At 55.2% G+C, this 22509-nt stretch overlaps 9 protein-coding genes across 9 annotated transcripts; 5 read left to right on the top strand and 4 right to left on the bottom strand.

Annotated features, from left to right (window-relative positions):
• Positions 1-14: 14 nt before the first annotated feature.
• On the top strand, positions 15-2897 carry P170DRAFT_513329 (uncharacterized protein; the record flags this gene model as incomplete). The annotated part of the gene is made up of 2 exons (XM_024855098.1): positions 15-265; positions 401-2897. Exons 1-2 carry the CDS (start codon positions 24-26, stop codon positions 2895-2897), a joined length of 2739 nt encoding a protein of 912 aa, XP_024700608.1. The 5' UTR covers positions 15-23.
• Positions 2898-3162: 265 nt separating this feature from the next.
• Positions 3163-4344, bottom strand: P170DRAFT_367152 (branched-chain amino acid aminotransferase; the record flags this gene model as incomplete). Its single annotated transcript, XM_024844793.1, has 2 exons — positions 3163-4202; positions 4269-4344. 2 exons carry the CDS (start codon positions 4342-4344, stop codon positions 3163-3165), a joined length of 1116 nt encoding a protein of 371 aa, XP_024700609.1.
• A 942-nt stretch (positions 4345-5286) lies between these two features.
• P170DRAFT_366264 (deoxyribodipyrimidine photo-lyase PHR1) lies at positions 5287-7151 on the top strand (the record flags this gene model as incomplete). Its single annotated transcript, XM_024844751.1, has 2 exons — positions 5287-6506; positions 6584-7151. 2 exons carry the CDS (start codon positions 5287-5289, stop codon positions 7149-7151), a joined length of 1788 nt encoding a protein of 595 aa, XP_024700610.1.
• Positions 7152-7682: 531 nt separating this feature from the next.
• Positions 7683-10800, top strand: P170DRAFT_392045 (putative C6 transcription factor). The gene is made up of 2 exons (XM_024845956.1): positions 7683-9093; positions 9152-10800. Exons 1-2 carry the CDS (start codon positions 7862-7864, stop codon positions 10422-10424), a joined length of 2505 nt encoding a protein of 834 aa, XP_024700611.1. The 5' UTR covers positions 7683-7861; the 3' UTR covers positions 10425-10800.
• A 22-nt stretch (positions 10801-10822) lies between these two features.
• On the bottom strand, positions 10823-11692 carry P170DRAFT_479825 (uncharacterized protein; the record flags this gene model as incomplete). The annotated part of the gene is made up of 2 exons (XM_024853723.1): positions 10823-11250; positions 11683-11692. 2 exons carry the CDS (start codon positions 11690-11692, stop codon positions 10823-10825), a joined length of 438 nt encoding a protein of 145 aa, XP_024700612.1.
• A 1725-nt stretch (positions 11693-13417) lies between these two features.
• On the top strand, positions 13418-14320 carry P170DRAFT_440445 (uncharacterized protein). The gene has a single exon (XM_024850083.1). It carries the CDS (start codon positions 13541-13543, stop codon positions 13916-13918), a length of 378 nt encoding a protein of 125 aa, XP_024700613.1. The 5' UTR covers positions 13418-13540; the 3' UTR covers positions 13919-14320.
• A 242-nt stretch (positions 14321-14562) lies between these two features.
• Positions 14563-16645, bottom strand: P170DRAFT_450273 (Zn(II)2Cys6 transcription factor; the record flags this gene model as incomplete). The annotated part of the gene is made up of 6 exons (XM_024851110.1): positions 14563-15303; positions 15359-15493; positions 15543-15904; positions 15971-16002; positions 16082-16374; positions 16526-16645. 6 exons carry the CDS (start codon positions 16643-16645, stop codon positions 14563-14565), a joined length of 1683 nt encoding a protein of 560 aa, XP_024700614.1.
• A 677-nt stretch (positions 16646-17322) lies between these two features.
• On the bottom strand, positions 17323-19400 carry P170DRAFT_279276 (polysaccharide lyase family 1 protein). Its single transcript, XM_024843183.1, has 3 exons — positions 18613-19400; positions 18451-18535; positions 17323-18380 (listed from the first exon to the last, which is right to left on the bottom strand). The coding sequence occupies exons 1-3, from the start codon at positions 19229-19231 to the stop codon at positions 17612-17614; spliced, it is 1473 nt and encodes a 490-aa protein (XP_024700615.1). The 5' UTR covers positions 19232-19400; the 3' UTR covers positions 17323-17611.
• Positions 19401-21444: 2044 nt separating this feature from the next.
• On the top strand, positions 21445-22485 carry zrfA (high-affinity Zn(2+) transporter ZRT1; the record flags this gene model as incomplete). The annotated part of the gene is made up of 1 exon (XM_024844802.1): positions 21445-22485. One exon carries the CDS (start codon positions 21445-21447, stop codon positions 22483-22485), a length of 1041 nt encoding a protein of 346 aa, XP_024700616.1.
• Between the last annotated feature and the right edge of the window lie 24 nt (positions 22486-22509).

The raw sequence follows: 22509 nt of genomic DNA on the forward strand, positions 1-22509 counted from the left end.
TTTCATCTTTTCCTGCTGCCAACATGGTTTTTTTACGTCTGACCGTGAAGGTCTATCCCCGCGACCAACTCCAGTCCTCCTTTCTCTCGCTCCGCTCGACCCTCGACGACCGCGACCGTGATGAGCCCAACCGAAGCTCCTCTACTTCGGGGAGTGGGAAGCCAGCCAGCTTCATGCTGGTCCTGGAACATCCGGAGGAGATAACCCTGCGCCGGCTTTCGAGCATGATCCAGGCGAAATGGAAAAAGCTCAGACCTGATGTGGAGTGAGTGAACCCCCGTTTCTCTGCCGCCCTCGTCGTCCTGTCTTCTTTCCATGTTGGTCCTCGAATACCCCGGGGGATTATTGCGTGTCACTGGGCCTACGTTTGACCTAGTCGCTAACAAATACGATGACTTAGGCCCCTGGAGATCAAGAAGCTGCTGGATGATTCCCACGACTCGGAAGACCTCGACGCGGATATGACGGTTGCCGATGTGTTCGTGGACAATGGCCGAGCTCGCGCAGATGGATTTGACCAGCGCGGCACCGTTAGGGTCATCCAAAGGCCGGCCCCTTATGCTCCCGTACGCTTCCCCTCGGTCACTCAGGACTGGGACGCTGCAGGAGACATGTTCGAGCGGCAGCTCAGAGCCAAGAAGCAGACTGTTGAAAAATTCCCGGCTATCCTCGAAGAGTCACAGCGGACCCCCGACTCCGACCCCTACAACTACCGCTGGCGTGCATCGTCTGTCCATGGCCAAGATCATGTCAAACAAGGCCCCATTCCCTCTACAGAGAGAGAGGAAATTCCAGGGTCCCCCAAAACTTCGGCCGGCAAACCTCTCCTCGATGAGTCCAACGTAACAGCTCGTCGGGAAAGCACGGTTGCGGTGACCCCTCGGCAAAAGCGCATGCAAAGCCAGGAATTGGGCGATTGGCCTTCATCAGCTTCAATCCCGAGGCACCAGGGACAACAATCCACTTCAAGTCCCAGATTTACCGAAGCCCAAGCACTTACAAATGAACCCTACTTGTCCTCGCCAGATCCATCTTCTGATGAACAGAAATCAGAGTCAACGCCCACTCAACGGAAGGTCTCGTCCCCCACGGGGCATTTTCCCGAGTCAGCCCCGACCGATGATGCAACCCAGGAGAAACAGACGAGCAAAACCGACGATGAGCACGACGACGAGCACGACGATGAGCACGACGATGAGCACGACGATGAGCACGACGATGAGCACGACGACGAGGAAGGCTCCGGCCATGACCAGTCTGCTAGAGACAACGGACTCAAAAAGGCCATGAACCAGACAGAAGAGTATCGTGACGGGGATGGTGATATTACCATGATGCGCAGTGCTTCAAACGAAAATGAAGAGTCGGCTGCAACGCCCCGTGACGATGCTGAAAATACGATGTCAAATGAATCAGCAGAAGCAGAAGGTCCTGTTTTCGCTTCGAAACTGGGCAAGAGAAAAAAGAGCCCACGAGATCTTGAGCCGAATAAGGAGCCGCGCCTGAACCAATCAACTAGCCGTGCTACTCCGTCGCAGGAACCCGACCGCAAGAAAGCCAACTCCAAGCCGCTCGGGACCCCCACAACTAGTCCATCGATGTCGCGAAAACGAGAGGCGCCTCCGTCCTTTTCCAGATCCGCTCGTCACCTGAGCTTTTCCGAAGAACCAGATCGTCATAAAAAAGGTCTCGGGCTCGGTATCACCAAAAGTCCACCAAAGAAACAGCCAGTGTTTTACGATCTATCACAGGATCCAGTGGAGACCTCTCAGCAATCGCCTGGTGACAATGTGCCCGCGAGTAGTGCGCCTTTTCCTCGTTGGGGCTCCGTGTTCCCACCCCATTCGACACCCTCCAACGCATCGGCCCTTAGTTCAGCAGAAAGGGTCAAGCAACTGCATTCTGCACTCCGCAAAGGCTCACCATCCGGGAGACCATCTGAACGCCGGTCGGTGTCCTTTGCAGATGATGACCTTTCAATCGTAAATGCCAGGTCAACGCCAAAGCCGACTCCTAGGAACACCGCCAAACTGCCTGTCAATACTTCATCGGGTAGGGGACGATCGAGTACCGAGTCTATGGTATTTCCCCCTAATATGTCAGTAGAAGCAATTGCAAAAATAGAAAGTGAGGCGGAAGAGAAAATTGCAATGAACAGGAAACAAATCGAGCAGCTGAGGGACAAGCTCAAAGCAGCCGATAAGCAAAACCCAGACAGCGAGTATCGACAGAAGCTGAATGACGCCTGCAAGACTTTAGAATTGATCCAAGGGAAGAAAGCAAACGGGAGCAGGGCCAAAACAACAAAACTCTCTGCCAAATACGAAGCATTACGACGCGAGATTGAGCAGATCGAGGCATCCTCGGAAATATTCCCCAAAACCATGTCTCAGGAGAGGCCCACTGACGATCCCGATCTACCGTCGATGGCAGCTGTACATCGGACCAGTACAACATCTCGGTCCACTGCGGCCAGCCGTTCGGTTCCTAAGCAGCCTTCTCTTGAAGAGACTGTTGTTGTTTCATCTTCTGACTCTGGGGTTGAGGGCCAACGTGCGCGGGATATTGCAACTACCCCGACTGGCATCAAAAAATCGACAAGCCCATCGCGGGCGGCACTGCCACATGTGTGGTCGAGACGGTCGAACAGCTTGCAGGCGCGGCCTAGTTTGAAAACGCTGAAGTTGGACCAGGAGAGAGAGCAACGGGAGAAATCGCAGCCCAAACGGTCGAATGCCCGGCGTCGTAGCGGAGACATGTTCGACGGACCGTCGGATAGCGATGGGAGCTACAGCGAAAGCGAGGACAGCGACAGCCACCCTGACAGCGACCCTGACAGCGGTGATATCCAGTCGAGTGGACAGGTGAGAAAGCTAAACGCTGGAAAACGCTGGTAGTCGAATTTGCGCTCCTTTCGGTGTACATTTGAATCAGTCTTGTTCTACCAGGGTTTCATGCACTGTGTAATGACTGCCGGCAGCTATGTTAGGTCTTGCTCGGCAGCTACTTTCCAAGCACTCTGCGGGGTCTGCCAGATGTATTTATCGGTTCCATTAGTGGTAGCAATGTGCAATTAAATGGCGTTTGCTGGCCTATGTTCGTTCTTTTTTCACTGTATATTGGTATTTGAATATTTGGCCCTTGCCCTTTCGGCCGACCTACCTACTCTTTTCCTTCCAGCCAATCCTGTGGCAGCTCTTGCACCGTCAAATTCCAGCCAAACTGATCCTCGACCTTGCCCGCCTGAACGCCCTTCAGCGTTTGTAGTAGTTTCACGCAGATATCGCCCCCGCTCTGACCATCCGCGCCGCAATCGAAGGTAAACTTATCCTTGCGCGAGCGCATTGTGATGCTTCGAATTGGCACCAAGGCGGCCGCTGTCCCGGCCGCGACTACTTCACTGAAGTCTTTGATCTCCTCATACGCGATGCGACGTCTCTCGACGGCAAAACCAAACACCCGCCGGCCAATCTCACACACCGACTCAGCAGTCACGGAATCGATCACATTCTTGCTGTCAGGCTGCACTAGGGTCACTGAACCAGAGATGGGATCTTTTCGTACCCCGATAAAGGCGGATGTGGAGAATTCATCGATCTCCGATCGCGTGCGGCTGTCCAGATGCAAGGTTATACCGAATCCTTCTGCTGCGGCGCGGCCACTGTGACGCAATACCGGCGCGTAGTTGCCGCCCACCTTAGCAGACCCGGTCCCTTCGGGGGCAGCGCGATCGAAGTCTTCGAGGATGAGGGCATCTACCGCATGGACCCCATGGTACACGCCGGTGGGCATAACAAATACCACGAAGGTGTACTCGTCCGGCGGACTGAGACCCAGCTGCGCCGACGATCCGAACAGCAACGGGCGGATATACATCGCCGCCCCAGTTTCATGCGGTGGCACGAACTCGGCATTGGCGGCCACGGCCAGCGCCACGCATCGCACGAAAAGGTCCTCAGGCACGGCCGGCATGGAGACAAATTCGGCGGAGTGGCGCATGCGGCGGGCATTGCGGTCGGGACGGAAGATGGAGATGGATCCGTTCGCGTGTCGAAAGGCTTTCAGACCCTCGTAGGCTTGCTGGCCGTAGTTCAGGCCCGGGGCCATCCCATGGATGGGGAGATGGGGAGACCGGACAAACTTGGGAGCAGTCCATTCGTTGCCGTTACTGCGAGAGAAGTGGCATTCCACATGGCCATTCACTCCAACGCAAGCAGGCGAAGTCAGCCAATGCCGTTAATCCGAGCAGAGGCAATTTCTCGACTTACCGTCGCGAACTTTGAATCCCACATTGGACCAGTCAATGGTGTTGGTTGGGGCCGGAGGGAAGTCGACGGAAGCCATGGAGAGGAAGGTGGGTGGAATGATGGACTGGATCTGATGGCAAAGAGGTGGAAGAAGAGCAGAATTGATGGATTTCTTTCCCGAGGGGGAAAGCATGACGCACGGGAAGCGCTAAGCCCAAGTGAGTCACGGATCCTGCCTTTTCCCCCGCTCGCTCTCTCTTCCCCTCTCGTTCTCCTTTCCATCTTGCATACACGCTCTGCGGTGGATGCAATTCCCACGCCTCAACCCCGAGGCAGGATGGCGTGGATTCAGGCTGGTGGACGAACCCAGTAGGGCCCACAAGTAACAGCCTCGGCGCATTGTACCAGCCGACGCCCGCAAATACCACGAAGTAGACGGGAGAGCTGGGTGGACCCTGTCCATTGTTGACGAGCGTGACCAAGCCATAGCATTCGGACGGGTGATTTGAATGCACCATTCAGGCTATGGAGTGCCTTGACTGCGGTCTCGGACAATGCCACCGCCAATATGATGAGGCCGAAGTGTGACGAGAGAACGAGTTGTCGGATACATCACGCCGGCGTCGTGAGGCCCGGGCTGCTGCCTGGCCTATGTTTCATGGTGGAATGCATATCCTGCAATTATCGTCCACCAGATCCCTGATCGCGACGAGCGTGTTGGAGGAGAACAGCCATGGGAGATCTTGCGATTCCGGGTTTGTCGCACCACATCGCCTTGAAATTTCCCCCTTGCAATCGCCGTCTCCACCGGCGATCGGGTCCTGACGTCACGCATCGACATCGATCCCGATCGATGCAACCGGGAATGTTATTGCATAAACTCCCCACTTTGCTCCAAGTGGTTGGTCTGAGTCTCTATGTCTGTTATATAAAGTACTCACACCCCCTCGCCATGCTTAGACAATCTCGGTCGTTCCACCAACTGATTTCTCTAGACCGACGCATCCTCTGCTCGCTCTCTCGTTGCATGCGTACCGTTATGCCTCCTCAGAAACGAAAAGCCGCGAACAATTCCAAGGGCGCCGGAGATGCCAATGACTCCCACCCGGTCGCCAAACGCGGCAAACCGGACCTGACGCGTCCCCACCCCCATGCTCAGCAGACGGAAGAATTTGGCATCGTGTTGCGCGACTTTTACCCCCCTGAGATGAATAACGAACGCTGCGCCGCCTACAATAACGGCACGCTAGAGCGCCCGATTGAAACGTTGCAGAAGGCATATGAGGATACACAGGAGGAGCGGCAGGCTGTCCAGCCCGGTAGAGCTGTTGTACACTGGTTTAAATCGGATCTTCGCTTGCATGACAACCGTGCGCTGCAGATGGCCTACCAGGTGGCGCGCGAGCATGACATTCCGCTTCTAACACTCTACATCTTGTCGCCGGAGGATCTGACCGCGCACTTAGCCAGCCCAGCGCGCGTGGATCTAACCCTCCGCACCCTGGCTCAGCTTCAGCGAGACCTGGGGGAACTGGACATCCCCCTGTACATGGAGACGCGCCAGAAACGCAGTGGGATATCCCAGCGTATCCTCGATCTGTGCCAGGAATGGGGTGCCAACCACCTATTCACGAATCTTGAGTACGAGGTGGACGAACTGCGCCGCGACGCCACTCTGATCCGGCTGGGAGCGAAGAACGCCATCAAAATTGAAGCGGCCCATGATAGCTGTGTGGTCACACCCGGCCAGCTGGCGAGCCAGCAGGGAAAGCAGTACGCGGTGTACACACCGTGGTATCGCTCATGGGTCGCCTTTTTGAAGGACAATCCGGAGTGCTTGGAGATGATCGACGAGCCCGGGACCAACCCGGGCAACGCTCGCAAGGACTACCAATCATTGTTCGACTGCGAAGTGCCTTCTGCCCCTGATAACAAACAGATTTCTGTCGATCAGCGTACGCATCTGCGCCAACTATATCCGGAAGGAGAGCACGAGGCGCTCCGCCGGCTGGAGGCATTTCTCGACGACAAAGTCCGACAGTACGACGACGGACGGAACATCCCAGCGCAGCAAAATACGTCCGTTTTGAGCCCGTACTTCGCGTCCGGGTCGCTCAGTGCTCGAACTGCGGTCGCGAAGGCGCGCCAATCCAATAAAAACCAGCTAGATCGTAACGATCCCGGGACCATGGCCTGGATCAGCGAGGTGGCCTGGCGTGACTTTTACAAGCATGTCCTTGTCCACTGGCCGTTCATCTGGTTCGTAGTCCGATCATTTCCCGCCCCGTTTATATTTGAATTGGCTGCTCTGTATAACCCCCAACTAACTGCGCTAGTATGAACAAATGCTTCAAGCCCGAATTCACGAATATCGAATGGGAGTACGATCACGACCAGTTTGAGGCGTGGTGCCAGGGGAGAACCGGCTTCCCCATCGTTGATGCGGCCATGCGACAGCTGAATCAAGATGCCTGGATGCACAACCGCTCGCGCATGGTGGTCTCCTCGTTTCTTTCCAAGGACCTCATGATTGACTGGCGACGTGGTGAGCGGTACTTCATGGAGAATTTGGTCGACGGCGATTTTGCCTCCAACCACGGCGGCTGGGGATTCGGATCCAGCACGGGGGTTGATCCCCAACCGTACTTTCGGATCTTCAACCCGTTGCGCCAAAGCGAGCGATTCGACCCGGACGGCGCGTATATCCGTCAATGGGTCCCAGAGTTGCGCGATATCGAGGGTGCCGCCATCCATGAGCCTTATAACCGGGGCGCGGGCAAGATCGCGCAACAGAACGACTATCCGCGGCCCATTGTTGACCATGCCACGAGTCGGAACCGGGCGTTGGATCGGTACAAAAAGGCCATCCAGGGGCAGAGACAGGCGTCGTCTCCACCGAATTGATATAAACGGCGTTGGGGGGTTGGGCAGAAACGACATCAACAAGGATAGGCATGGTTCATGTATAGGTAGAATGATTCTCGATCTCCGTGTCTGGCGCAGATCTTATCCTCCTTATGACCATCGAATACAGTACCATGGCACATCGCTCTAGTCCGCAACTAGTTGTAATCGCGCCTGTTGCCTGCATGACCGACCAGGATGTTCCCAGGGGGGAGGGATCTATAGGCTGCTGGCGCGTCTAGCTGAGCGACGTCGTCCTGGCGCCGCTCGCCGGGATGTGCATGTACTGTACAGCAATATACTCCCTAGTGAGGAGGCATACTACGCAGCAGTTGATGGTATACAACACACACGTTCCTTCACCCCGGAAATCCAAGGCCGCCGCATGACTAATTTTAGCGTGCGGAGAAAGTTTGGCGGCTTTTCCCCCCCGCGATTCCTTCCTCCTTCGCTCTCTCGCTCTTCTCCCAATTCCTGCTTCTTCATCCATCCCTCTGCCTCATGATCTTCTCTTGATCCCCCGCCGCACTTCTTGGGTTCGTCGCTTGCCTGTCATCCTTCCTCACCTCCCCCTCTCGTTGGCACCGCTGCTGACTGACTTCCATCTTAGCCAACGACTCTCCTGGCTCCTCTACAGCTCTCCCCCTCTACCTCCGTCGCCCACGCACTCCTCCTACCCTGTCTCCTTGAATCGCCAATGTCGACGTGAAATGGATTCAGCCCAGTCGGCGGAGGTACCATCAGGCAGTGCCCCGGGGACCTCCGACGACCCGCCAAACGGCCCTGCCAAGCGTCGATGGAGGCGCAACCGCATTGCCTGCGACTCTTGCCATGCCCGTCGCGTGCGATGCGATCGCGCTTTTCCCTGCTCCCGCTGCCTGCGCAGTGATATTCATTGCGAGTTCACTCGGGAACGTCGCAAGCGGGGCCGCATCGCTCGCACCCGTCAAGCCGATCCTACAGATGCCACCCACAAGCCGGCCGTCAAGCCGCCAACCCGTCCCCAAGCCGCTCCTGAGCTTGCTGCTGCCACCCCCCTACCCAATGCCTCTCCTTCCTCCAGCTTCCAGCATCGATCGCCGGTGACCAATGACCTCACCGCCTCCGCCGCCAGTGTCGATGAACGCCGGTCGCAGGCGGACACCTCCGTGCCACCCCGGCGATCCGCGCCCGGTCCCGGAGTCAACGCCACGGAGGAATGGTTGTCCGCCGCACACGTATCGCCTAGCTCGTACGATATTCTAGGCGGCGCGGGGGTGCATGAGGGCCCGTTTCCTCGGATGTTCGATCTGTGGAATGGGGTTGACCTGACGGATTACAATGGGAACACTCCTCAAGGTGGGAAAGCCGCAGGCCTGCCTCCAACGCCCGGCGTGTCATCGACCGCATTGAAGTATCCCGTGTTGGACCCCTTGATGCCCTTTCTAGATGCGAACCTGCCCCGACGGTTGGTGTTCGATCTGTTGGAATTGTATTTCACCAGCGCTTTCTCTACCCACATGCATCCTGTATGCCACCACATCCATTGCTATGTCCTGCGTAAGGCGTCCTTCTTGTGTCGGGACTTCCCCCGTCCCAGCAGCCCGGCCCTGTTGGCGAGCATGCTGTGGGTGGCGGCGCTGGATGATCGGGCCTTTGCGCTGCCCATCTCCCCGCCCCAGCGGAAAAAGATCTGCCAATTCCTTTGCGCGCTCACCATTCGGTTGCTGCGGCCGTTGATACACGTTTCATTCAAGGAGCAAGGGGGGTCTCCGGCTAACGACCCGACGTATGCCACTGTTGGCCAGGAATGTCCTCCTACTACGGTCCATCATCCCTTCGAAGGAGGGGGGGACGACCGCGGATTGGTCGGGCCTGCAGGCTCCCTGGACGATGTGATCACCTACATCCATGTGGCCTCGATCATTTCGTCCAGCGAGCAAAAGGCTGCCAGTATGCGATGGTTGGTTTGGACTCACCCGACGTCTATATCCAGGTACATTGCTGACCAGTTTACATAGGTGGCATGCGGCGTTTACCCTGGCGAGAGAGCTGAAATTGAATCAGGAGATCGAGGTGATGCCGCATGTTGACGGCCAGACGGAAGGCTCGAGCCCATCGTTTGACTATTCGCTGCCCGGCTGGAACGGAGTGGACACGGGCCCCTTGTTCGATTACTCCAACCCGGCGCGACCGAGTCTCAATTGCGTCTGCGACCGTGGCCGCGATGCGCAAGGCACCATCTCCGAAGAACATCGTGAAGAACGGCGCCGTACGTGGTGGCTGCTGTACATTATGGACCGGCATCTCGCCTTGTGTTACAATCGTCCCCTGGCCCTGTTGGATGCCGAAAGTGAAGATCTTCTCTTGCCGCTGGATGAAAGCTCGTGGCAAGCCGGCAACATACACAGCAACAGTCCCAAACCTGACGGACCCCAATGCGTGCTCTCGGGAGATAAGAACAAACGACGTGTGTTCCCCAACTTCGTCTGTCACGACCACTCGATCTTTGGCTTTTTCCTACCCCTGATGACCATCACCGGCGAATTGATCGACTTGAACCAGACGCGCAATCATCCCATGCTCGGCGTGCGCCTGCTGGGAAAGGATGTCTGGGAGGTGCAGGTCAGTGAGGTTCTGCGCCAACTGGAAATCTACAAAGCCAGCCTCACGACCTTCGGAGCCGCTACCTCGGAGCCCGAGGCGTCGTTGTCTTCGACCTTCCCTTCATCTAAACCGGACCAACCGCCTGTCTCCGAACCTAGCCTGTCGCAGGCGTACTCCTGGCACACGCAGACGGTCGTTTCTTATGCCTCTTATCTCGTACACGTCCTCCATATTCTTCTTGTGGGCAAATGGGACCCCGTTTCTCTCATCGAAGACAAGGATTTCTGGACCTCTTCCCCGGCCTTTGCCTCCACCATCTCTCACGCCCTCGATGCTGCGGACTCCGTCGATCAGATTCTTCGCTTTGATCCGGACATCAGTTTCATGCCGTACTTTTTTGGCATTCAGCTGCTGCAGGGCAGTTTCCTTCTCCTACTGATAGTTGAACGGTTGCAGAAGGAAGCCGGCGAAGGTATTCTGAACGCCTGCGAGGTAATGATCCGTGCCACAGAATCCTGCGTCGTGACCCTCAACACCGAATACCAGCGCAACTTCCGCCAGGTCATGCGCAGTGCTGTCGCCCAGGCGCGTGGACGCCCAGTGAATCACAGTGAGATTCGCCACCGACGCAAGGCCGTCCTGGCTCTCTATCGATGGACCCGCAAAGGCACAGGGCTGGCCTTGTAAGCGTGTCTACTACGCCTATGCTGATCTTCGGCTTCCTATTTTCCTATTTTTTGTTTCTTCGAACCGCGTTTTTCTTTTTTCTTTCTTTTGTTTCTACGGACATACTTCAGGGGCTCCCGAAGACTACTTTCGCTGCTAACCTGGTAAATAATTGATGTGCCTACGGCGGGTTATGAAATGCGTGATATGTATATAACATCTGTACAATGTGACTTTGTGTGGTTAGACCTAGGCGTCGCACCGGACCCCCGAGTCGGAGTTTGACATGATGAGCCCAAGCTACCCCCTCTTTCGCTGCTCTGCTCATCCTCGTCCTCGTCACAGAGCTTGGCTTTGCTGCCATATTTACAACCTCCAATCGACTATATCCAGGTCTAGATATATAGCAACCTCGGAATTTACAACCTCGACTCCCTTGCCGGGGCAAAATTAAACCCCTCGTCCTTTCCAATTGCCTTCACGATATCATCCACGCTGTTCAAGATCCACGTATTCCCCTCATCGCTCGCTAGCCACTTGGCCGCCTCTTCGCTCTCGACGTCATTTACCCACGCCGAGTCCTCGACAGCCTTCCGTAAACCAAACACATGCGATAGCACCTGCGGTCCAACACCCGTCTGGGCACGCAGACACGCAATCGCCACAATAGATGTCGCCAGTCGGCCCACATTTGCCCCCGTTGAGCGCTGCGGATCAGACAGGAGAGCACCGTAGTTGAAGTGCAGGATATGCACGGGGAGATCCGGATGCGCGTCGTCCAGCTTGCGGTATAATTTTGACTCGAAGGGCCGGTAGATCGAGTCCCAGAGATCGAGTTGATGAGGGCCTTAAGGCTACTGGAGAGTTTTAACATGTTATAAAGATATAACTGTGCTAATATTATCAGGTGCGTTATGGCCCGGCAGAGAAGCTAAAGTATGAAGAGTGAACTAATAGGTATAAAACCAGCGATGATAAATAATAACGGCGAACCTCCATCACGTGTTGCCCACGATCGGTGACAGAAAAGGGCCGAGTGTGGAGAACACCGGCAATCCTCCTGCCTCCATACTCTATTAATCTATTTATGATAACTACACCTGCGAATATACCTCAAAGCAAAGCATTCCCGGGTCAATCCCAAAGGTAATATGCATGATGACGTGGAAAGCAGTTACTCGGACGTATACTCGTTTTCAACTACGGCAATAATAAGCGCATCATGTCTTAGATTATTATTTTAGGCCTGCGGATTGGCTCTTATATCAAAATCCTGCACCTTTGGCCATAGACAAACATCTTTGAGCGCAGAATCTGCGACCTGGAAAGCCTATGTTGAAGCACCAGCAATTGAGGGGCCGATGGTCATTCCAGGGGTGCAGATGATAAGCAATTGGAGTGTATATAAGAACATGTTTAGTTCGCATTGCCTCCAATGATCAACCCAGTAAGCGTATGATCTGCCTCCGTTGCATAGGACCGGGCCCGAGCCATACTGGCGAATCATGCACCGTTTCGGCTGGGGCTAGCATTCCTCTTCAGGGGCAAGTTTTGGACGAAGTACTCCGTGGGCACATCGGAACAACGCATGCACACGAGAACGGGATGGCTCGTGATCCGGGGGCAACAAGGTCATGGCGCCGTATAGTTGAGGCTCGGCAGACCTACCAGCAAATCACCGGGTACACTTATGTGGATATATCGGATATTCAGGATCTGGGAAGGAGGATCTCCAGCGACCAAAGGTCAGTCTACTTGGTGATCAAGTTCGTCTCCACGTCTGGTCAGCCCGTACTCCGGCCTGTCCGTCCGTGGGTGAGATCGACAACGATGGACCCATCTCCAATGTGAGACTGTCTCGAACTCAGAGCCGACCGGTGGGTGTGGAATGCCAGAGAATGCATCTTTTGCCGAGCAGATTGTTCGCCAGGCCTATGCCGCCCAGAAGGACGTGACTAGCCCCAGGGTGTAGGGGATTCGGTGGCAAACCAAGGGCTGCATCGTAATCTTTCCCAGATAAATTGGTTCGATATCAGCCGGGCAGACTCTGGGGAAAACGGGTTGTCAATCGGCAGAAAACCGTGAACTACCCCAGACCACATCCGGGCCGAGACAGGCGGACGACTCGGTTAATTTCGGGCCAACCGAGAGCGAGTGGCGTGGCGGAGATTTTCAGGGGAATCTGGGGAATCGAGGCAGGCTCGGTTAAATGACCGCCGCTCCTCTCCACATGCTTCCTCCTCGACCATACGGTTCCAAGTCCACTCCAGATACTCCATGGATCCTATTTTGCCGATGGGCTCCGGTGCCACGATGCTGTCGGTTCTTTTGCCTCCTGCCGTGCGTTGTGCAAAGCAAGTCACTTGCCTGTTTCAGGATTCGGCGGAGACGGCGAAATGAAATAAAGGCGTCGCTTCCCCGGACTTTCCGGGTTGGTTGTTTCCCACTTCAGATCTATGTTCTTGGTTTCTTGATCCTTGATGGTGAGACAGGAGTGAGCCGAGTTTTGCTTTAGAACCATACTCTGTGCCAGGATCCTCCCTTGCTTTAATAGTTGAGCTCGCCTTGACTGTGCTGCCCGTCGCACGACTGATTATCCTCCCGGAGTGTCATGAGTGTTGGCTGGTGATTTTCAATTCAATTCAAGTCAAGTCTCTGTTCGTCAAACCCGCGTTGTTGCGCCAACCGATGAAACATTGCTCCGAAATGGCCGATGGCACTCCTCCGTTCGAGTTCCCGACGTGGTCGCTGGATGCGTTGGACGCTCCGCACGCCCTCGGCCTGGACACAGGCTTTGTGAACGAGGAAGAGCTGCAGCAATGCCAATTTCCCGCTCCAGGATACGACGGGATGGCGGCCCAGCTCCTCTTGGGCAATAACCCCGGGCCAACGCCCATGGAGCAGCAGATGTCGGCAAAGACGGACAATTTTTACGACCCGCTGACCAACTACGCGCCGACGGACGCGGATAAATTCCCCATGTACGCTAGTTAGTCCTCATCACGCACGCAGGGCACCGGACTGACTGACCGAGGGACTTTAGATTCCCACATTTCTACCCGCTGTCCAAGGACCCCCTCTCGCTCGATGACTTGTTACGATCCACCTCGCAGGTGGCCACCGAGCGCGCGCTGTACATGAACAACGCGACACTGCAACAGCAGCCCATGCCCGTTTCGCCCTCGTCTTTGCTAGACCCCAGCGCCTCCCCCGGCACTAGCCACGGATCGTACAGTGGAAGCGATGATGGCTGGGAATATCATGCACAGATGATGGATCTTCCCGAGGCATTTGCGGCGGCGGCTGCAAGTGACGACGACGAAGGCCTGACTCCGCTGGAAATGCCCGACGGTAGCACTCGCTTCACGGCCAATTGGCTGCCGGTGGATCCCCAGGGTGGATTCACCATCGGCTCGCCCGAAAAGCCTCGCTCGGCCGGTGCAGGTAATCTCTTCGACCGCGAGTTCATGAATTACCACAAGGAGGCCTTCATCACCACCGACGCCGGTGTGTGACCATGATTCCACCGCGACCAAGCAATCCAAACCAAAGACAAACGGGCCGACCCTTCGACTCTGCCCGTGGAAACCCATCCCCCAGACTGCGAGTCTGGCCACTGACCACCCCGTTCCTTCAAGAGACCGTTGGAGACGGGTCCCGGTTGGTCGGGGTCCGCGATATAACCGACTTGACCCGGGCGACATCGGTCCCAGCCCTCGTCGCGGTAGAACCGCGAAAATGGGCCCATTATTGATGGGGACAGATGCTACTGCACCAAGGGAATCTTGGGGGGTCTGCTGAACATGCAGACTGCAAGCAGCAAGTCTAATCATTTCCTAGTGCGTCAATAGTGCCAAATTTGTGAGCCACCACGAGCATTGCTTTGAAATATCCATGTGTTCCTGAATGTTACCAAAAAAAAGAAGAATAAAAAAAAAAAAAAAAAAAAAAAAACCAATAAACAGGTAGACGAGGGCGTTCCGCTCTCTCCCAATCCCAAAAGTCCAAATGTGCGGAAGACGCCTGTATCCGATTTATCATGCCCGAATCCGACACCAATGCCAAAATCGCTAAATCTGAAAAACAATTTGATATCCAACCCGGTAATTTAAAAACGAAGAAAGAAAGAAAGACCAAGGCCAAAGCCAAACACACATCCTCATTTGTACTCAGGCTTGACGGCAGAGGAAGTGCACTGGTTCGAGAATACTGGGAATTCCAGCTTCTTCCCGATGTAACGGAAGACCTCGACTAGGAATTCCTTCTCAATCATGCCATCTGCAAACGCATCCAATGCCGTTCGTAGCACAAACATGATCCGCGACACCAGACAACCCGGGATATTCTGGATGTAATATTTCATGCTGCGACAGATGTTGCAGGCAAACTGGTATCGCTCCTGCAGTCCCAACACACTGACTAGACCACTGTCCGTGGCAGAGATGACCAAGCAAAACGCCCAGTAAAAGCACATGGAAGTAGCAAGCAAGATATCAGGATACTGTAGAATTGTGGCGGTGGTGGTATGCATCGTGCTGGGGTTCCGGCATCTGAATACTGGGAAGCCGTCTGCCGTCTCATCGTCCAGTTCCTCGCTGGGTGCTCCAAGTGGATATGTGTCGGCATGCACCGTCTTCCACGAGTTTAAGCGGGCCTGGAGGTCGCCAGCTTGTTCCCATATCGCGGACTGCATCGCTACCAGCTGACTTGGGGCCGTGGTGCCTTCCTGTAACAGGGCCATGAACTCGTCAATTCGATAAAGGTACCCGGGAATATCGACGGCGATATCCAAGAGCCGATGTAATATATCTTTTGATGCGGCATCATCCGGCCAAGGGACGCTCAGCCACTCTTTAGACGCCATGAAAGTTGGCTTTCGATGCACGAGGGCGGCGGTGATCTAACATCGTGAGCAACCGACCTAGCTGACAAGATCGTGAGGAAGATCCACCTACCCAGTAGAGTCGGAGATCGACAAATAACGACCGCTCGATGCCATAGCGGTGCCGGTATGGAGTTCGCGTGCGGAGAAGCTCGAGGCCTCCGAGTTGGTGCCTGAAGATCGAATCGCTGGAGCTTTGTTTGAAGGCCTACATAACGATGAGCACGGTCACGGTCAACGGAGGCGTGCCAACGGACCTCAATTATGGTGGCCAGCAGGATGGCAACCAGTACTTCGGTGGAGTGACTCTGCTTTGGGTCGTACAAAGCATTCTGCAGTTGTCGCAATACCCGAACATACCGCGAGTGCCCGGCAACCTCGACCGACAGGTTTCGGTCCCTGCGACCGGCAAACGTGAGCGACGCCGCCTCAAAGGCGTTACATATAATGGGCGATAACATTCGCATTTCCGAGGCCTCGCGCAATGCAATGGTCCCACCATATTTCGCGTGATCTTTGGGGCTAAAGTTGCTGATCAAGCGTTCGACGAAGAGATCCATCACAGCGGTAGCTAGAGCCGGGTCCGTCAACTGTTTTTTGGAGTGTGATAACGAAGAGGCTGCGCCAGATGCTGCAGTGTGGTCAACAATCGTAGAACTGGACCTCCAGCTTTATTCAAAGCGACGGCACGTGGAGCGGTGGAATGGGTCGGGAAGACTAAGAGCGAAAGGATGTTCGCGTACAGGCTTGTTGCGACCAAGAATCACCATCTTTGTCCAACACTCGAGTCTCCGACCGCTCAGGAGGGGAACCTTCCGCCAGATCCGGCGCGTCCTCGATTGTCTCGTCATCCCCGTCGGACCGGATGCGATATAGGCCGCCGCTACTCTCCTCGTGCTTTATGGGGGGCAGGTTCGCAAGGCGGCGAGCTTCGTCCAGCTGGCGCCGAAGGCTGTCACAGGTTCGCGTGAGGTTTTCGATGAGGGTGGATTGCTGAATATAATGCCGGTCTTTCTTGCTGGTGCCATACTCGCACTCCGACGGGGTGCCTCGAAGACAGCATGCCCCGCATGGCTTCACTCTGTCGCACTGCGTTGGGATGAGATGGATTAGCCACGGGCAAAGTGTGGTCGGGCGCAAGGGCAACGCAACGGGCAGAAGAGGATTGACGCAACGATGTTCTCACACACTCTCCAATCTGCCGCGTATGAGACCAGGCGGACTTGGCAGGTTGACCAACCTTGACTTTGCGCTTGTGGCAGTTCAAGCACGAATATGTGGGTCGGATCTTCTTTCGCGCCCCGATTGTGAAGCCGGAGGAGTCGTTCTTCGGTCGGCCATCGTCGGGATAATTGCTCATAGCTGCAACAGGGCCGGCGCGGAACAAGGGGGAGGAGGAGGTTGCTCGTGGTAGTTATCGAAAGACCGATTGTCGATGACAACTGGGAAGGGGGGGGGGGGGAGAAGATGAGGAACAAAGTCGTTGGCCACTCAAGAAGTTGGACTTGGGTTGAACAGTGCACAGTTGGTGGGGGGAGTCCAGCCGGATTATTGGAGAAGCCGTGAGTGAGAATGACGACTCGATCCTTTTCCCTCGACGTGATCCCGATCCCACGGTTCACCCGAACCCTATGCATTAGCAGACCGCATTTTGCAACGACCTGGGCGGGGGATGGAGATGCCGTCGCACCACTGGGGACACTTGAGGCTGGTGACATGTCAGAATTGAGGCATCCGTCTCCGCACATTTAAATTGCGCCAGGGGCTGGTCCATTCCTCCTCCCTTCCCTCTCCGCGCCGTAATAGTATCAATTCCCTTCGGATGCCTTGCATACGTTCCTGGACTCCGAACTTTCGCCGATGTTCGACAGCGGGAAGGAATCTGGCTCTCGACTGAAACATTTGAGGAGCCTGCAGGGATCGGCAGGTTGGTTTTCCCGCATCCTCGCGAGATCGTCGTGGCAGTGCTTTATGTGGAAAGGTGCTGGGGAACCTCATCCCCCCCTTCAGACATTCGTACCAAAGGTACACATGGCATTATTCAAAGAACCAAGTTACGCTGAACTACGAAACTGTAAGACGTGCCCCGATGACGGTACACAGTCGGTGGAACTACTGCTGCGAAATTGCAGGGCCAAGTCGCGCGAACGACAATGTATTTGGCTAAGAGTAATAGTCTAGTTGTGAACACTGGCATAGACCAGGCAAGCGAATAAATACAAGTGCCCATCCAGTCAACGGGACTAATGCTCGCAGTGGGAGCGAGGGGGTTCAGGTGTGTGGACCGTTCCCCGTAGCATTAGTCGCAGGAACGGAGCCGTCGAACTTAGAAGCCAAAGGCACCGAAGAAGGGAAACTTGTGCTTCGACTCAGACTCGCCAGTGGGAGCAGGCGAGGGCTGACCCGCCGGGAACCCCGAAGGGGTGCCGGTGGGGATGGGGACGGGCACGGTGATGGTCTTCCAGCCCCAGGAAACGTTGCTAGGGGTAGGGAACGGAGTGCCCCAGGGACCAGCCTCCGACTGGGCGCCAGAGTCGGGAGCGAAGCGCTTGGCAACGGACGAAGAAGAGGCAGCCGCGGAGCTGGACGGGACGGCGCCAGAAGTCGCGGCGGCGGAGCCACCGACGGTGGCCGTCGCGCTGGCGGAGCTGCCCAGCTTGCCGATACCCGCATGGGCCAGGACGTACGAGGAAACCTTGCTGGCGGGCTTGACGGTGACGTTGCCCTCGCCAGTGGGCCAGCCTGAGAGAACCGACTCGTCACTGGCGGACAGTTTACCCGAGTCGGTCAGGACGTTGGGAACACAGGCGCGGCCCAGCTTAGAAGTGCAGGTCGACGCGTCGCTAGAGCTGGCGGCAAAGGTGGAGCCAGGGTTGCTGTCGTCCTCAAAGGGGGTCTTGACGCTTTCGAAGACATTGCCTTCGATCAAAGCGTTGGTGTTCTCGCCGACGTCGAAGGCATGGCCGGAGTTCTTGGTCCAGTAGTTGTTGTAGGCGTGCCAGTGGCTGTTGAACTCGAGCTTCGGAGAGCGGCCAGAAGTGTGATGGATGTAGTTGTTGGCGAAGGTGACCTGATCGCCCTTGCCGTATCCGAGCCTGGTGGATGATATTAGCTGGCGGGAACAGAGTGCTGGGGCTTTGAGAGGTAGGAAGGCTCTGCACTTACACGCTCCAGTAATGATGGCCATCGCAAGAGGCAGACCAGCTAGTGCGGCCGTCGAATTCACTGTTGGAGATGGTCACGCTACCGCCTATCGGCAGGATCAGTATCTGTCATCGAAGAAACCCTGTCCAACAGGGGCCAGGAGGGAGAGAAAAGGATACTTACTAGACTTGTATCCAGACACAAACATTTGGCGGCCAACGAGGTTGACCTTCACATGGTCAATCCAGATGTTGTTGGTGCCATCCAAAGTGATGGCATCACCGCCCCAGATGTACTGAGGGTTGAGCTCGGTGATGTGGAGGTTTTGGATAATGACGTTGTTCACACCACTGGTGAGACGCAATCCCTTGCCACGAAGCACGCCCGCGCTACCGACGCCAACAATGGACTTGTGGGAGGCGACCTCCAGACCCTCGAGACCAGCGTTGTCGTAGGTACACTTGGTGGTGGGATAGTCGCCGCACCAGTCGGATCCGTCGGTCTTGATGGCGTTCTGACCGGAGCTGCCGCAGCTGTTGGAGTCGGGGATGCAGCACTGGCAGTCAGTGCAGGTGTCCTCGCTACCAATGAAGTTGAACTCCTTGTCGATCAAGATCACCCGAGGGGTGTCATCCGAGAGCCAGGACTTCAATTCAGCCAGGTCGCTGGGGGCGGCAGCGGCGGCGTCACCACCGCCAGTAGTACCGCTAGCGAATCCAAAAGGAGTGCCAACGACTCCCTTGGCCTGGGCAGAAACACCCAGTAGGGCAGTGGCTGTCAATAGGGAACGAAGAAAGGCCATTCTAGAAAGGTTTCCGGGAATGGTCGGAAGGAATGAAGTGAAGTTACAAAGAAAACAAGCGAACGTGAATAAGTCAAAGGAGGAACTGAGCCAGCAGTCAATGAAAGGAACGTGTGAGAGAAAGACTAAAGATCGTGGATGAGCGAGTGGTGAGGATTGCTGTTGTGAGAGGTTCCTGGCATCTAGGCCGGTTATATAGGATATGATTGTCGAGTGTACTCTGCCTGAGAGTAGTACAAAAAGATCACTGGAGTTCCAGGGACCAGAACAGAAGCCTCCACTCCACGCGTCATCAAGCTCTCCCGCGCGGAGTCTGTCGGAGATTGATAACCGTCTCTTATGGTGAAACGGATGAGTGGATGCCTAGCAGACTCGATTCGGACGTTTTCCACGAAGCGCAGTTCTTCCGCGTCGATCACTTGTTCTTGGAAAGGTCGAAGCCCTCGCCCTGGAAGCTCGCAAGCTCACCTAGCCCATGGTCGACAAGTGGCAGGATGAGACAATTCCATTGACGATCGGTCCTACCCGGACCGGGTTGGGACGTTGTTGGCGGAGAAAACGTAGTGATCGTCAGGGCGTGGTGACCCGTGGGATCCACGCCCGATCCACCACCAGAGATTAATCTCGTCCCAAAGAGCGCGCCCATCCCATTCCGTCCGTGAACCTTGCGCGGTCAAGCTTGATCTGGGTGTAAGTATACCAAATCACGGAGTGGGCAATAGCGGTTAGAGAAGACGATCACTCTGTGCCGGTTTATTGCCGGGCAATCAATCCACCACAGTACCAGAGCCACTGGACACGAGTCACGATATTAAATGCATATTCATCGCATGCGCGATAATTTCGATCCGTATACCGCTTGCGTTGTCGAGAAGGTTCCATGACTTCGAATGTATTAAACCTTGGTGATCGGCAGGCTGGCTGGCAAACGATAGGCCTCATGGCCGCGTATGCCTTGAATTCCATTCTCCTACTCATCAGACCATCGGCCTTGCAATAAAACATTCCCGCGCATCACACCGTGAAAATCATTAATACGTCGTATAGGCGTAACGTCAACGCTTCCAAGAGAGCGACAAGACTGTTTATCGGCGCAAGGGTGTCGTGGCGGTGAAAGAAATTGACGATCCCATCATCCCAGGCTAATAGGGTTGTTGCCCTTGGATTCGTGCAGGCAGAGTCGGCGTCACGGGTCACTGCTCCTGGTCAGTTAACGGTTCTGCAAAATGGGTTGTCAATATTCGAGCCCATCATACAGCTAACATGTGAGCTCCTGACCTCTTGCACGTCTATCTAATCGGCCTCTCCCTATCATCAGAACACCTCTCTTGAAGTTACCGTCGATGGTCGTGGGTTCGCAAGTCTCAAAGAACTTTTCTAGACTCTGTCCACTTTAAACTTCACCCAGCGCAAAGACCCGTCCGATAGATAGCCATAAAGTTGTCGAAGCTGATTGGTTTGGACTAGATGGAGTCTAAAGCGCCTAGGTACTATTGTAACATGGTTGGTGTTCAAGTCCAGTTGATTGAACGATTCATTAATCAGCCAAGGTGCCTGAATTATTAGTCGATTTGCCATGCACGCTCACTAACGACTTCAGCACAAAGCCTATAGCGTCTTCGAGAATCATAACCGGATCCCGAAACCGAAAAGTACGGATTTCGACCCATCAATGGCTCCTCGAAGCGAGACGAGGTAGCAGCAGGCAACAGAGATCCCGACAAGCCTATTGGCTGCCAGATCCCTGAGAGTATGGAGTGCTGTCAAGGTCCTCAAGACTCAGCCCTACGACCGACTCCACAAAGAAAAATGGAAAAGACCGGTCGTAATTATTTGGGAGCTTGAGCAAAGCTTGTCAAGCAAGCTATGTGAAGGCATACCGCCAGGGAACCTGAGTCTCCACGTCCCATGTACCAGCGAGAACTCTTTCAATTCAAAATCACCTACAGCAAATTGAGGGGACATTCCAGGTATGAGTGGAGAATTTTTATAGAATAAACCGGGCACTGGGCCACACAAGGCGAGAGGATCTGTCTGCTTATGGTCAGTGCTCATACAACTCGTCGGCTTCGAAATAGACGGGTCTACCAGCGTACAGGCTATCTTTCGGACCCTCTCAAGGTCCTCATTGCTTTAGTATAAAAGTCCTCGTCCCAGTCAAGTATCCTTCCCCGTATAGACAAATTGCTTCTATTTCTTTACGGGTCGGCACCATGTCATCCTTCAATGCCTCTCACGTTGATCTGAACACAGCCAGCAAGGAGGACGTGATCTGTTACCTCTCGTTGTCAGAGAACGATTACAACGGTCACTTGGGCGCTCGCATCTCCTCTATTTTTGTGATTTTCGTGACTTCGACAATTTTGACACTCTTCCCCGTGATCGCCAAGCGGGTTCCCCGATGGAAGATTCCCTACCACGTCTATCTTTTTGCGCGATACTTCGGTACCGGCGTCATCCTAGCGACCGCGTTTATCCATCTCCTCGATCCAGCTTACAAGCGCATTGGCCCCAAGACCTGCGTGGGCGTTTCGGGACGCTGGGGCGACTATTCTTGGTGCGCTGCCATTGTGTTGGCATCCGTGGTGACGATTTTCCTGCTGGACCTCGCCGCCGAGGTGTATGTGGAACGCAAATATGGCGTAGAACGCGAGGACGGGACGACCAACTTTTTTGTGACGACAAATTGCCACTCCAACGCGGGGACGAGAGCCTCCAAACCCGACGAGAGTCAAAGCGAGGCGACTTCGGTGGCCTCTGAACAAGCTTTCCGCCAGCAGTTCGCTGCTTTCCTGATCCTCGAGTTCGGCATCATCTTCCACTCGGTCATCATCGGGCTAAATTTGGGGGTCACCGGTGACGAGTTTGCGACTCTCTACCCTGTACTCGTCTTCCACCAGGCATTTGAGGGGCTGGGGATCGGGGCGCGCATGTCGGCTCTGCATTTTGGGACGCGCCGGTGGCTCCCGTGGGCACTCTGCCTGGCGTACGGGCTCACCACGCCGGTTTCCATCGCCATCGGGTTGGGTGTACGTAACTCCTACAACCCCGGGTCGAAGACGGCATTGATTGTGCAAGGAGTGCTGAATGCCGTCTCGGCTGGAATCCTGATCTACAGCAGCTTGGTGGAACTGCTGGCGCGAGATTTCCTCTTCGACCCGGAGCGTCCCAAGCGCCGATCGCATCTCGGGATGATGGTGGGATGTACGTTACTGGGGGCAGGCATCATGGCGCTAATTGGCAAGTGGGCATGATAAAATGGAGGATGGAGGATGGAG

The sequence above is a fragment of the Aspergillus steynii genome (genome assembly GCF_002849105.1).
Source record: "Aspergillus steynii IBT 23096 chromosome Unknown P170scaffold_8, whole genome shotgun sequence".
NCBI lineage: Eukaryota > Fungi > Ascomycota > Eurotiomycetes > Eurotiales > Aspergillaceae > Aspergillus > Aspergillus steynii.

Coding starts and splice junctions, on each gene's coding strand:
- P170DRAFT_392045 (XM_024845956.1), top strand. CDS start 7,862: ATGGATTCAGCCCAGTCGGCGGAGGTACCATCAGGCAGTGCCCCGGGG. Junction 9,094..9,151: donor AAGGCTGCCAGTATGCGATG/GTTGGTTTGGAC, acceptor CAGTTTACATAG/GTGGCATGCGGCGTTTACCC.
- P170DRAFT_440445 (XM_024850083.1), top strand. CDS start 13,541: ATGAACAACGCGACACTGCAACAGCAGCCCATGCCCGTTTCGCCCTCG.
- P170DRAFT_279276 (XM_024843183.1), bottom strand. CDS start 19,231: ATGGCCTTTCTTCGTTCCCTATTGACAGCCACTGCCCTACTGGGTGTT. Junction 18,536..18,612: donor TGTGTCTGGATACAAGTCTA/GTAAGTATCCTT, acceptor TCCTGCCGATAG/GCGGTAGCGTGACCATCTCC. Junction 18,381..18,450: donor GGCCATCATTACTGGAGCGT/GTAAGTGCAGAG, acceptor ATCATCCACCAG/GCTCGGATACGGCAAGGGCG.